This window comes from Dromaius novaehollandiae, chromosome 26, assembly GCF_036370855.1.
Source record: "Dromaius novaehollandiae isolate bDroNov1 chromosome 26, bDroNov1.hap1, whole genome shotgun sequence".
NCBI classification, from domain to species: domain Eukaryota; kingdom Metazoa; phylum Chordata; class Aves; order Casuariiformes; family Dromaiidae; genus Dromaius; species Dromaius novaehollandiae.
Genome location: NC_088123.1, coordinates 6,306,809 through 6,320,306, shown reverse-complemented (window position 1 = coordinate 6,320,306; position 13,498 = coordinate 6,306,809). Strand labels below are relative to the sequence as shown.

The following is a 13,498-nucleotide window of genomic DNA, read 5'->3' as shown; positions in this document are numbered from 1 at the left end:
GTCGTGCACTTGCACCCGCCGTGCCCGGAAAGGGCGCTTGCACAAGGATTGGCGCTTGCACAAGGACGGGCGCTTGCACGCGGGCCGTGCGCTCCCACCCGCCGTGCCCGGCGCTGCCGCTCGCGGGGGCGCGCCCCGCTGCACACTCCCCCCGCCCGCCCGCGGCTGGCGCGCGCTCCCGCGCCGCGGCTCCCAGCCCGCGCCCCGCCGCCGGCCGCGGGAGAACCAATCAGGCGCCCCCTCGCCCCCCCTGCCGCGCGCCATTTGCTGCGGGCGCTGCCAATCTGCGCTCCGTCCCGCTCCCCGGCCTTCTGTGACGCCGGCGCGCGGGGCCCCCGGGAGCGCGGGCGGCGGCCCAACCGGCGGCCGGCGGCGGCGGCGGCGGCTCCCCATTGGCGGGCGGGGCGTGGGCGCGGCTTTAAAGCGGGGCCGGGGCGGTGCGCGGTCCCCGCGCGGCCCGGCCTTGGGAGCCCCGCCCCCTCCCGCCGCCGCCTGCCGCCGCCTCCCGCCGCCGCCGCCGCCGCCCGGGCCGGGCGCATGGAGCTGAGCTGCGCAGTCGGGGGCAGCGCGGCGGCGCCGCCGGGGCCCGGGCCTCCCCCGCCCGCCGCCGCCCCGGGGCCGCCCATGGACGGCGAGGACTACGAGAGCCTGCCCAGCGGCGCCTCGCTGGGCACCCACATGATGGCCGGGGCGGTGGCGGGCATCATGGAGCACACGGTCATGTACCCGGTGGACTCGGTCAAGGTGCGCGGCGGCGGCGGGCAGCGGGCGCCCTGCCGGGGGGGCGGGGGGGGCGTGCACGGGGGTCCCGAGGGTGCACCGGGGCGGGGGGGGGCGTGCACGGGGGTCCCGGCGGTGCACCGGGGCGGGGGGGGGCGTGCACGGGGGTCCCGGCGGTGCACCGGGACGGGGGGGGGCGTGCACGGGGGTCCCGGCGGTGCACCGGGACGGGGGGGCGTATAAGGGGAGGGGAAGCATGTGTGAGGCGTTGGGGTGCAAGAGGGGAGAGGCGTGCACGGGGGGCCGGGGGTGCACGGGGCTGCGGGGGGGGCATAGTGCTGGGGGGCGCATTGGGGCGCAAGGGGCTTGCGGGGCACCCTGGCCTGGCGCCGTGCGCTTGGTTCGGGGCAGGTGCCGGGGAAAGGGGGGTCTGCGGCGGGTTTTCCCGCTGGCGCCCGGTGCCGCGCTGCGCGGGGGGGTCGCTCCGCCTGCCGCGGGAACGCCGCCGTTCCGAGTTCCCACCCCGCGTCTCTGCCTTCTCCGGCGGCTTTTGGGCTCTCCGCGTTCCTGGGAGAGAAAAGGCCGGGGAAAGCCAAGCGCCCTGGATGCGGCGTCACCAGTGCAAACGGATCCTCCGGGATCCGTCACGACAGGCTGCAAACAGACGCTCTAACTTCTCCTCTTTTAACGCAGGACGCCGGGAAAGAGTAGAAAGAGGAGAGGGAAGGCGAAGCCTCCGCGTCGAGGCACTTGGATAGGCGTTCGGAGGAAACGCGCTGTGTTTCCCCGGCTGCTCCGCGGCTCCTGGGGCCGCCTGGGAGCTGGGGCCGTGCCGAGCAGCGGCGCGTCGTCGCACGGGGCATTTTCCCTGCGGGAAACGGGCAGGGACGGGGCGAAAGCGAAAGCCGTGCCGGTTTCCCGTAGCTGAAGGCGTTGGCAGCTCGCGGGGCGTCCGATGTGCCCGGCCGGTGCCTCGCGCTCGACCCAGCCCGTGCCGCGCTGCCTCCCATCGCTGTGACGTCCGTACGCGTCCCCGCTCCTGGAAAACTCGCAGCTTTGGCCCAGGTCGCTGGAGGTTTTGGGTCCTGCTCTAGGGACAGGTCCGTGCCGGTGTCAGGGCCCGTTCTGCCACCCGAATGCAGTTCTACGTGCAGAGGGTGACCAGAACCGGCCCCGAAAGGGCCGTCATGCGATGCCGGCGGGGACCCACTCGTGATGCTCCTCGCACCCACGGTCACTTTATTGCGGGAAAAATGCCCCTTTCCTGCCGCAGGGCAGAAGCGGGCTTCCCCCCTTGCCTGGCTGCGCAGGTCTGGCTTTCTGCACAGTCCTGGGATAAGTCGCGGCCGAGCGGAGCCGGCGGAGGAGGCAGTTTTCCGCGGATGCTGCCGAAAGCGGCGTTTCGGGCACCCGGCCCCTCGGGCTGCCGCTCGGAGGAAACATGCTTTGCTTCCAGCAAGTCATTTCCTCCCAAAGAGAAACCGAAAACGTTGCAATTTGGGGAATTGTTTGCTTACCCAATTCCTCGGCGTGGGGAAGTCCGGGCAGAGCCGGCCGCGACGACGGTTTCCTAGTAAGGGCAGTTGCGTGAACGGTGAGTCAGGGCAGGCCGTTAGCAGCGCTTATGGATGTGCCCGGGTGACACAGCGCCCGAGCACCCGCCTTGCAGCCGCCCATAAATCTCGTGCAGCAGCGTCGCTGCTCGTGGCAGGAGGAAACGCGCCGGACACCGTCGTGCTTTACCACCTGCAGCTTCGGTGGGAGACACGGGATAACTGGGAGTTGCTTTGTGTCTTTCCCTTCCCATCGTTTTGCTTCTAACGACAGGGACCCCTTTATGGCTTCGAGCTCAGCCGTGTGTTGACCTCTGTCTTGCCACTAAACCCTGTGGTTGCATTAAAAGACGGGCTTGACCAGCAGGTTTTAGGAGCGTGCTCATGGCCCGTTGCTGCTTAGGCTTGTTCTGCTCTGTAGCTGCTGGAAACGCCGCTGTCCCGGCAAGCCTGACCGCTCGTCGGATTAATTTGAGAAATCGGCCTGTCAAGGGCTTCTCGTTGGGATGCTGCGGGGGGGAATCTCTGGAGAGCTGCTCTGTGGTCCGTCGCTGCTCCTCTGGCTCCTGCCGTTCGGGGGCCCTTGGTAAAAGGGCCTGTGCCGGAGCTGTTTTCCGGAGGGGGTGAACCAGCTGCCTCGGCTGCTTTACTGGTGGGAGAGGCTTGGTACTGGGCTGTAATGGGAGCTGCTGGGGAGGAGGAGATGAAGCATCCCACCTACATCCCTGATGCCAGGGAGGGAGGTAGCGAGGAGAGCTGGGGAGCTTGTTGGGAGCGGTGGGGTGACCGTTTCGGTGGCTCCAGCGGGAATAATAAATCCAATACCCGTTTAGCTCCTCGTGCCCAGCCAGAAGGCTGGAGGTGTCCCCTTGCAGACCTTCACGTCCCCCTTGTTCGAGGCGTGACCGTGTGCTGGGAGATGAGCTCAGCCCCGTCATCGGCTCTTGGGTGACTCGTTCCCGCGATGGCCCCGGCGCTGTCTGCTAGAGGCACCGCGCTCCCAAGTGCCGAGCAGGGACCTCGTTCCACGGTTCTGCACCCAAAATGCACACGTCAAAGTGCACCAGGCTCTTGTGAAAGCTGTTTGAGCTTCGCCGTGCTGCATCTGTGGTGTCTCCTTGTCTGCCTTCTCCAGCCGTTAAGATCAGACGTGATCGTTGCAGTGGGCTGACTCTGCGGCTTGCGTCCTGGCAGAGCACGTGGTGTTCCTTAGCGTCGGCTCTTCGGAAACAGCAACGCAGGCAGATCATACCTGGGCTTATTTGTGCAGCTGCATGTCCAGTTAGCGACGCTTTGCTGGAATATAGAAAACTGAACATCTAACTCATCAGTAAAAGCACTTCTAGATTTATGAAAACAGCTTATCCTGGATGGTTGCTAATGCCTGAGACGCTTCAGAAAGGTGCAGCTACCTACTCGCCGGTGCACTGCCGAGTTTAGCGATGGCGCAGCTACAGCTCGCTCTTCTCGCGCTGCGTGGCCGGCGGTCGTGGTCCCCGGGCTCGGTCCCCGGGCCCTGCAGCTGGGCAGCCCTGGAGATGAGCGGAGTGAGATCAGCAGGTACGGGCTTCCTCCTTCAGAAAGTCTTGCCTCGAGCTAAGACTTAAGAAGGTGCTTGGGCAGAGCTGTGCATGGCCTGGAAGGAAACCCGAAAAGCTGCTGGGGATGGCAGAGCCCTGCGGAACGGCGTGCGGCTGTGGGATACGGAGGGGGCTCTTGCCGCGCTCCCGCCCGCAGTGAACGGGTGCCGTTCTCCACGCGGCAGCTGTAGCGACTGTGCTGGTCGCTTAGCTCGCAGATGGGCTGACGGGGCCTGGTTCCGGCTTGCTTTGGGCATCGCCCCTTGGGCGCGAGCGGCGGGCGGGCTTGGAGGGCGCTTGCTGGTCGGCGTGCTCCGCTGCCTCGGGCGAGGAGGGTTAACGGGGGCAGGCGGAGAAGCTTCTTGGCCGCTTATCAGCAGGGGCGGGAGGCTCCCCAGGGAGTTTGCTGACTCCAGATAGGTGTCCGGAGCTGGGCAGGAGGCCTGCGTAGCTCGCAGCAAGTCGCCCGTCGCTGTTAAAGGTGCAGCACCTGCAGGGACACCCAGTTTCCTGCAAACCACCATAAATTCATCCTGGGCGAAACACAGCCAAACTCGTTTTCAGCTGCGTGCCCCTTACGTCGCAGCAGCCCCGCGCGGGATCTTCACGTCTGTTCCCTGGGCCGTTTGTCCGCTTTGTGTCCGCGGCTTTGGGGAAAGGTGCGAGCCTGTGGGCCCGGCTGCGGTGTAGCGATGCAAACTGCAGCGTGCGTCGGTTCGGTAAACGCAAAATACACTTAACCGCCCCATCCGGGCCACGGCGTGAGCTTTCCAACCCCTCTGCAGTACCCGGAAGATGTGCACGAAACTGGTATCGAAGACGGGGCAGCGCATGCTCTGCACCCACGCTGGCTCCAGGCTATTGCCGTGCTGGAGCGCGTCCCCGAGCAGCTGGAGCAGCTGGAGCTTCGGGATGCTCGCAGGCGCAGGAGCCCGCGTGGTGGTTGGAAATCCCTCCCGTCAGCCGACCAAAAGCTGAGAACCGGCTCCAAAAACTGGCTTTAAACGCCTCCCAGATAATCCAGTGGTGCCGCTGCCTTTAAAGGAAGGCTTTTGTGAGCTTTAGGGTCTATTTCCAGCGCTGCCCGTGGGTTACAACACGCTTTGCGCTCCGAGGAGCAGGAAGCTTTGCTCGCGGCAGCCAAATTCCCTGTTTCTAATCTGAGCTCCTCGGCACCGAGGGAAAGTGGCCTTGGAGCCTGCTGCCGGCTTTCTCCAAACACGGGCTCGGGATTTAGCTTGCTGCAGGCCCTGGGCAGAGTGGGGTGGCCGATTCCTCCCGCACCTGGGCTGTGAAATGTTGCCCCTGGCGTAACGCGTAAGCGGTAAAAGCTGTATGGGAGGTGAGAAGCGGTGCGGCGAGGAGCGGGTGAATCCTTCAGCAGCGTGCAGCCTGGCAGGGCGATGCCGTGTCATTAGTGACATCAGATTTCCCCCAAAGTCCTGAATTCCGCCAGCTGCTGAATCGCAGTGACTTAGCAAATGTAAGTCATGCCCTATTTTTAGGAGACTTGCTGCAAATACAATAGTTTGAATTAGCCTCACGTACTGCGCTACCACTCCAACGAGTAGCCCGGTTTTATTGTGCCGGGTTAAAGTCCTGGGTTCAGTCTGCTCCCTCGGTATCGGAGCAGTCGCTGTGCAAGCGCTCCTCCGCTTCGAGAGCTCGGGCGGCTCGTGGCATCTAGTGCCCAAGCCCAAAGCATTTTTACCGGCTTAATCCCGCCCGAAAGCTTAGCTGTAGTATTGCCTCCTGGCTAATTGCTTACGCAAAGTGATAAACTCGGAGGGCTGCGTGTGGAAGTGCAGGCGAGTTCCTCGCTCTTTCGAAAGCGCTGCTGGGCAGCCGCCAAGGCGCAGGGCAGCGGCACGGCTCTGCCCGAGGTCCAAGGCCGGCGCTGCCGGAGCGTGGGCCCGCTAGTGCCCGGAGAAACGCGAGCAACTGCTGGTTTTTTCTGGGCTTATCTGCTGTGCTTGTGAGCTGGTCTAACCTCCAGTGGAGTAACTGGTGCTGATGTGCTATAAAATCATCTGGAGGAAGCTTTATTGCAGGGATGGAGCAGTTAACTCGGTGCCAGACCTTCCTTCCCGCAAAGCCTGAATGACTTTTCCTTTAACTGTATTTCTCAAGCTTTTCCTTGAAGGAATCTAGCTGGATGGAGACTAGTGAGGGTTGCCGAGCGCTCCTCTCCTGTGGCTGCACGCTTTCCCAGGGCCCTTCTGTGTTTAAAGGCAGGAGGCTGCTACCAAAGGGCCTGTCGCTCTGGCAGCATCTCTTCAGACCGGTTTTGGTGCGATAGGATGCGACACGGGCTTTGCAGGACCTGCGTGCTGCTCAGCAGTGGAAGATGCTCTCTGCATCTCGGTGCTCTCCGTCCGTGTGGCCTTGCTGGGACGGCTGTAGCGGCTGCAGCCCTGCCAGGGTCTCTCCCACCCCAGGGAGAGGTGCCTGGGGGCTGGTCCTTGCAAAACACCCTCTGCTCCCGCACCTGGTGTCACCGGGACGACAGCTTTGAGCATTTCTGCCGTGGGAGGTGACATCAGTCTGCGGAAGCTCGAAACGAAAGTAGTTTTTTCTTGCAGCGAGTAATTAAGTGATGTCAGTGAATTTAACGATGTTTTGGATGCCAGAAGTTTAGCTGGGTTCAGAAATGTACGGAGTACGAGCCTGCTGGGGGCTGACGAACACAAGGCTGCAGCTGGAACCTCCTAGCTCAGGAAATCAGGGGGCTGCGGGCCAGAAACTGGGGGGGCTGAGCGGGCAAACGGGCGCCGTGCAGGAGAGCAGGGCGGCCTTTGCCCGTGGTCCCCTCTGCAGAGGGTTTCTGCAGGTACCCCGTTTTCTTAGCTTGCACCTCTAGGAAACGCGTCTCTCTTTTCTCACCGAGCAGACTAGCTCCCCGAGCCAAGCATCGAAAGCAACGGAGCAACTGCAGTAGAAACAAGCTGAGGCAGAGAGACCGGAGTGTTGTGCGCAAGAGGCAATGAAACACCTAACTGTATTTCTTCACCCGGTCTTTTGAACGACTTTATTAGCTTAATTCCCTGTAGTTTCCGTGCATGAACGAGAGCAGAGGTTACCCTTCCCCGCGCTGAGGGCTTGTCCGAGCAGACTCGTCATGCTTTGGTGTTGCAGTGCAAGTGTGGACTTCATCCTGCTGGTCTGGCAGGAGGAAAGGAGAGGGGGGAACGGGCTGTCGGCACCTCTCCGCCAGCTGCCGACGGGCTGGGTGAGCCCTCACCTGCGGTTCGGTCGGCTCTCTAGGGCAGGGGCGGTCCGAAGAGGCCGGCTCCGTAGCTCCTGCGCTGCCAGAGCTCCGGGAATAAGTTCTCCACCCTTCTGACGGTGGAGGCCCGTGTGAGATTTTGGAAGCTTTGCAGCGCCGAGTCCTGCGGCTCGTTGAAGTCACGTAACTGAGGCCTGTCCCTTTGTGTGCTTTGTTGCAGACCAGGATGCAGAGCTTGCAGCCGGACCCCAAAGCCCAGTACAGGAGTGTGTACGAAGCGCTGAAGAAAATCGTTCTTACGGAGGGTTTCTGGAGGCCTTTACGTGGGATTAATGTCACCATGCTGGGGGCTGGCCCTGCCCACGCAATGTACTTTGCCTGCTATGAAAAAATGAAAAAGACTCTAAGTGATACTATTCAGCATGGAGGAAACAGCCACTTGGCCAATGGTATTTTTTTTGCACAAAAAAGCTTGCGGTTAACAACCTGTCCCTTGCTTGCTTCATGCACTTAGTCTGGCATCCTTCACTGTGCTCTGCTCCTGGAAGAACTGCTGTAGGCACCCTGCTTTCAGACTGACACTAAATGCCCGTGCAGGAGGATGCAAGACACGAGCGTAGCCCCGGCTTGCGGGCCTCGGCCCCCGCTTTGGGGAGCGCTGGAAGGGCAGGGGCAGTCAGGTACGCAAGTGTGGCACCTGCCCGCTAGTTCAGTGCCTTATGCTGGTCACCACGCTCCTCTGAAACCCGTGTCCCGCCCTAGGACTGCCGAGCACTCGGGAAATCTCTTTTCCGGAGGGTATTGAGCTGATGCAGGAGGTCTCTGCTGCGGTAGGATCTAACCAGCGAGTCAAAGCTGTAATCTGCCACGCAGAGGGACTCTGAAGCGACTTCTCCTGAAGTATGTCTTTGCTTCAAATGGACTTTCCCCTTCCCTGGGGGAAGGCAGGGAGCTGCTTGCTGACCAGCGGTTAGACGTGCCACCTGAGCGTGGGGAATGTGCGTGGCTGTCTTGCGCGAGCAGGTGCTGGGGCAGTTTCTTAGCTAGCTGTCTGAGGCCGCTGCATCGTAAGCCACCCGGAAGGTCCCAGGCGGCTGGGCTGGCTGTCAGCGTCAGAGTAGAAAAGCCCTTCCTGGCCTTAAACCCATGGTGGCACCTTCCAAGACCGTAGTCTGATCTCTGCACTGAATCTGAGATCAAATTGTTCCAGTGGGTGCAAGCAATGCACTGGACAAGACATGTATAGGATGTGGTCGCAGGCTGTTTCTGGCTTTACACTTGAAGGGATCATCTAAATCTCTTCTCATGAGGTTTAAAGTACAGGCTGTGCTTGTTCCCGATGACTCCCTTGGAGCGCCAGCATGGCAAAGTGCACCGCATCCTCTGTGCCCCTGCGTGCTTCCCTGAAAGGTTTTGCTTCTACCAAGAAGGCGGCTTTTGCTTTTAGATGCTGTAGCCGCAGAAGGCCTCTAATCGGACAGCCAGACTTGTGAGATGGGTTGTGCAAAAGACATTTCTTGGTCCGTGATATGAGGTGACAGTAGAATCTGCAGTGACTTGACTTGACCCAACCAGCTGAGTTTGAGGGTATGGTACCTTTCTGGCTTGCTGCTTTTTCCTAGTAATGTGCTTCCTATGTTTGCCTTTCAAGTAGCTACAGGCTTTCGGTACCAGCGGGAACGCTGAAGCGCTGCATTAATGAGAAAAATGGCCGAAAGTCATTTGGGCAACAGAACTTGCGATTGGAGCCAGCATCAAAGGGGAAGGTGTGGCTCGAGCGGCCCATCCTAGCGCAAACGGCAGGACCGCTCATGGCTGGCTGGATGTTTGCAGAATCCAGGCAATTAGCGTTTAAAGCTAGCCTGAGTAAAAGGATGAAAATGGCTAATTATAGATGCACTGAGGCAGTTCTGAGCGTTGCTGGTTTCTCGGTCTGGAGCAAGCTGCACTAAGCCGGCGATCCTCGCGCGGGCGAAGCCGTGTCGGTTGTGGTAGGGGATGGCCAACGTGCCTGGTACGGAGCTGGGTCGGCGCTTAGCGGCTCGCCGCTGCCGTGAGTGGGCTCCGGCTTCCGTCGGACCTCCCTGGCCCGGCTGCGCTGCGTGGGAAGCAGCCTGGATGGCGAGTGCTTCCGTGGGGCCGCAGGACCTGGGCGCGCGGCGCTTTGTGCACGTGGACGTATGGGGTGCTGGTGCCCTCGGCGCCGGAGCCGAGTCCCGACCCAGGGCCTCGGAGCCCCTTTGTGAAGGATGCTCTTCTGTCTTGCAGGTATAGCGGGGAGCGTGGCCACGTTGCTCCACGACGCAGTCATGAATCCGGCGGAAGGTAATGCCCGGGGCTGCGGGGAGGTGCCGCGGCAGGAAGGCGCTGTGCCCCGTTGGCCGGGGGGTCCTCGGTGCCCCGGGCACCTCGGGCAGAGCCCTCTGCTCTAGGGACTCCGCTTGCCCTGTTTCTTTAATGAGGTCATCAGATAGGCTAAAGCAGCTCCTCGGGGCCAGCGTAACAGCAAAATGCATCCGAAGTGAAGGCTGACTAGCAGCCAGTCCGGCTAACTAAGTTATCGTGCATCGTACTCCAGAGCTGGACCAAACGCAAGCTTTTCTGAAGGAAAAAAGTCCAATGTTTAAAAACCTTTTAAATGTCAAGTTTGCTTAAGTGATCACGTGTGGATGTCAAGTTTGCTTAAATGACGTGGGGCAAGGTTCAGTCTGTTGTACGACCAGGTGAGGTGTGTCTTAACCTGTGTGTTTTTATCTCCCTGCCTCTCCGTGCCGTCCGGTGCCACCTGCCCTGCCTGCATCTCCGACCGTCTCCTGGAGCAGTGGTGAAGCAGCGGATGCAGATGTTCAACTCCCCCTACAAATCCGTCCTGGCGTGTGTAAGGACAGTGCAGAAGACGGAGGGGTTTGGTGCCTTCTACCGCAGCTACACCACGCAGCTCACCATGAACATCCCCTTCCAGGCCATTCACTTCATCACCTACGAGTTCATGCAGGAGCAAATCAACCCTCGCCGCGAGTACAACCCCCGGTCGCACATCGTCTCCGGTGCCGTCGCGGGGGCCGTGGCCGCCGCGGCCACCACGCCGCTCGACGTCTGCAAGACCCTGCTCAACACGCAGGAGAACATGGCCCTGAGCTCGGTGAACATCAGCGGGCACCTCTCGGGCATGGCGAACGCCTTCCGGACCGTCTACCAGCTCGGGGGCGTCGCGGGGTACTTCAAAGGGGTGCAGGCACGCGTCATCTACCAGATGCCTTCAACGGCCATCGCGTGGTCGGTGTATGAGTTCTTTAAGTACTTCCTCACAAAGCACAAGTTGGAAAAAAGAACATCCTTTTGAAGGACTTAGCAGAGCGGACGTGTCCCCTGCGCGCAAGCCGGCGAGCTCTGGGTCGCCGTTGAGGAACGCGCCAGGTTTCTGGTGGGTTCACAGCTGAAGTCCACTTTTCTCCTCTGGGGGAAGGAGGAGGGTTTAAGTGGTCCTCGCTCACGTGTTCCCCTTGTTGCTTAAACAATGAGATAGTTTATGAAGACCTTTAATAATATATATATTTAATAACTTTATTTTGGAGAAGTGAAATTGCTAACTGATATTTTTCTCTGAATGTGTGAAGATGTAGTTTACTTCCTCACCAGAAGGCTTAGGTTATACAGCCTAGGCTGTTTTTTTTACAGCAAAGAAGCAAAATATCCTGTCACAGACTTACTTTTATATAAATATGAAATAGATGGATAATGTTTATCCTTTATTTTTCTATGTAGGCATTTGGTTTGTTTTTTAAATACTATTACAGCTAGGTGCTGAGCTGTTTAAAAAGGGCTAAGTTCTTCCACTATGTGTAAGGAAGACATGAGAGCATTTATTTTTATAGCCAGATTGGCTTTAATTACACAGCGTTTGGACCCCGCGCGGTGGCCTGGTTTCCCACGTGGATGTCAAGGTACTTGGTAACCCCTCGAGACTTGCTGGGGATGGGAGGAGGAGGAAGGGGGCAATACTTGCTTTGGGAAGCGAGGAGATCAAGTGGAGCACCCAAAACACCGGGTCACTTTGGGGTGCATGGGGGGGAACTCCATCAATTCCACTTTTTTACAAGGAAACTCTTAATGTAGATTTTACAGACTAGTATTTTTTTTGCAAACACTTTTTTTTAAGGTACATTTTTGTGGTGTGTGTGTGTGTGTGATAGCTAAACAGGCTTCATCCTCTCTTAATTTATTCATACTTATTTTCACTAAGGCCCCGATCCTGCTCGCAGGAGTAACCCTGTGTCTGACTGCGCATCGGGCCGGGCGGGAGCAGAGCTTCGGTGTGGTGCTCGGCAGAACCCCCCCTGCCCTGGGAGGGGTGTCAGCTCTCCCTCTTCGGCGGGCGCTGGCCAGGCGGAGGGGCCCCGGGGGGGGTCCCGGGGGGCGGGAGGACCCCGAGAGCCGGTGGCTTTGCTCCGTCGCTTGGAGAAGCTGAGCCAGCGTGCCTCTTCGGGGGGTGGTGCCTGTGCCTTGTCTAAATTACCCTTTGCCACTAATTATGAAATAAGGTTCTTGGTGCATTTGTCCCTGAGGTCGAGTGAGTCTCTTGCTGTGTCACCTTATCTTCGAGTGCAAAACTTGCAACCTCGAGGCCGCTGATGCTCAAGGCCGAGGCTCTTTGGGAGCTCCGGTGGACTGGGATGTCCTTCCCCATTGACTGTAGGAACTGGAGTGTCACTAACAGGAACAGAACTTGCGTCTGAGATGGGCCTGGACACCTGGATGAAAATTTGGGTCACTTTAATACTAATGGGCAGACTGTAGCGTAACGCGACGGCTTGCAGGAGCTGGGAGTCGAGCGGGGCGAGCAGCCCTCAGCACGTAGTCCCCTTCCACTGGTTGCTTAGCTTTAATTTCTCTGGCTTCGTCTCGGCTCTTCTGGGAGAGCTTCGTCTCCCGTTTGGAGCAGGGGGGAGCTGGGGGGGGCCGGGGAGCGGGCACGCTTCTCGCAGCCTGAGCATCGCGCTCGGAGGGCGGAGGAGCTCCATCGCAGAGGTTTTACGTGCTTTCCCTTGCCTCCTGCTGCGCTTGGGGCTGGAGCTCGGGGCAGAGCCCCTCACCAAGGCGTCGCGCCGCGTCTCGCCCGCCTCGCTTCACTTCAGCTGCAAGTCTGGCGTTTGTCCCCACCTGGTATGTGAAACATGTCCTGCTGCTTTGTCTGCAAGAAACGCACATGTAGCCAAGGGGGAGGATGAGTCGAGTTGTCTGCAGTTCTTTTTTTTTGCCTGCCTTGGAGTTTAATGGGTTTTCTTAAATGTGTATGTAACAATGCAGAAGTTCATTTGTGAGATGCTGCTACAGTTGTAACACTGGAGCTCGAGGAAATAAAGTATTCCGACTTTCGTCCTTGCAGCCTCACGCCTGTGGTTTTCTCGGGGCTCGGGCTCGGGCCGGGGGGGCTGAGCGGCGGCGGGACCGGCGCTGGGCCGGACCGATGGTGCCGTCTAGCGTCGCCGGGACGCGGCGCAGCCGAGGAGGCTGAGGAAACCCTTCGTCCTTGTGCTCCAGCAAGAAAACCCTTCCGGGGGGATTTACAGCCCGGTGGTGGCCCGCGGCTGTAGCCCGGACTCGGGGCCCCCAGAAGACGGTGCGTGGAAGCGGGTTCCCCTCGCCCCGGCTTCGGGGAGGTGCAGATCAGACCCATCGGCGCTGGCTTGCTCGGGGCCAAGGCCGTCCATCCCTCTTCCCCGGGCTGGACCGCGTTTTGCCATCAGCGGCTGTTGTCCAAATTCGGATGCTTTGCAAGGGGGGTTGGTGGGGAAATAACTTCCCTCCTGCTTCTGGTCCCTGCTCTTCTCTCAGCGCACGTTTGGGCAGCGGTCAGGCTTTGCTTTTCCTCGGGGTTGCGCGTAGCACGGCGTGTGCGGGGCAGGAGGGGGCTTTGGCCGAGGAAGCGGGGCTCTGCCGAGGCCGCCAGCCGCCTCCTTTCCTCCTCGGACGAGTCTGGCAGAACCCCGCGGCCCTCGCTCCAGCCCTACCTGTTTCCGTGGCCATCTCAAAACAGCGGTTCAGCTCGCCAAGCACTCTGCAGCTCCAGCCTAAAACTAGGAGCCCGGGGGCTGCACTGCTGCGGGACCGCGGCTCCGTGCCGGGAAACTGAGGCACGCGGGCAGCAGGGCCGGGGCTGGGGAGCATCTCGCGGTCCCGGGGGCCTGGGGCAGCTCAGCTGCAATTAATGATAACGGTCGTTACCGGGTTTAGCAGCTAATGCCTCCTGCCCCGCTGCTCCCACCCCGGCTGCTCTCGGCCCCACTGCAACTTCGGCCCCTGGAGCAGCTCAGAGCTTCGACGGCCTCGAATGACGCTGCCGGAGCCAAGGGGAGGCACCTGGGAGCCCCCCCGACCCCCCCACCCCCCCGCAGAGGGAACGTGCCCGGGCTGGGGGG

General features: G+C 60.5%; 1 protein-coding gene across 2 annotated transcripts; it reads left to right on the top strand.

Annotated features, from left to right (window-relative positions):
• Positions 1-487: 487 nt before the first annotated feature.
• On the top strand, positions 488-12,458 carry SLC25A37 (solute carrier family 25 member 37). Of its 2 annotated transcripts, none has more exons than XM_064497857.1 (4): positions 488-744; positions 7,300-7,528; positions 9,348-9,404; positions 9,902-12,458. In XM_064497857.1, the coding sequence occupies exons 1-4, from the start codon at positions 538-540 to the stop codon at positions 10,420-10,422; spliced, it is 1,014 nt and encodes a 337-aa protein (XP_064353927.1). In that variant the 5' UTR covers positions 488-537; the 3' UTR covers positions 10,423-12,458. The 2 variants fall into 2 exon arrangements, with proteins under 2 accessions (XP_064353927.1, XP_064353929.1); XM_064497859.1 differs by lacking the exon at positions 488-744 and adding an exon at positions 4,233-7,082.
• Positions 12,459-13,498: the final 1,040 nt, after the last annotated feature.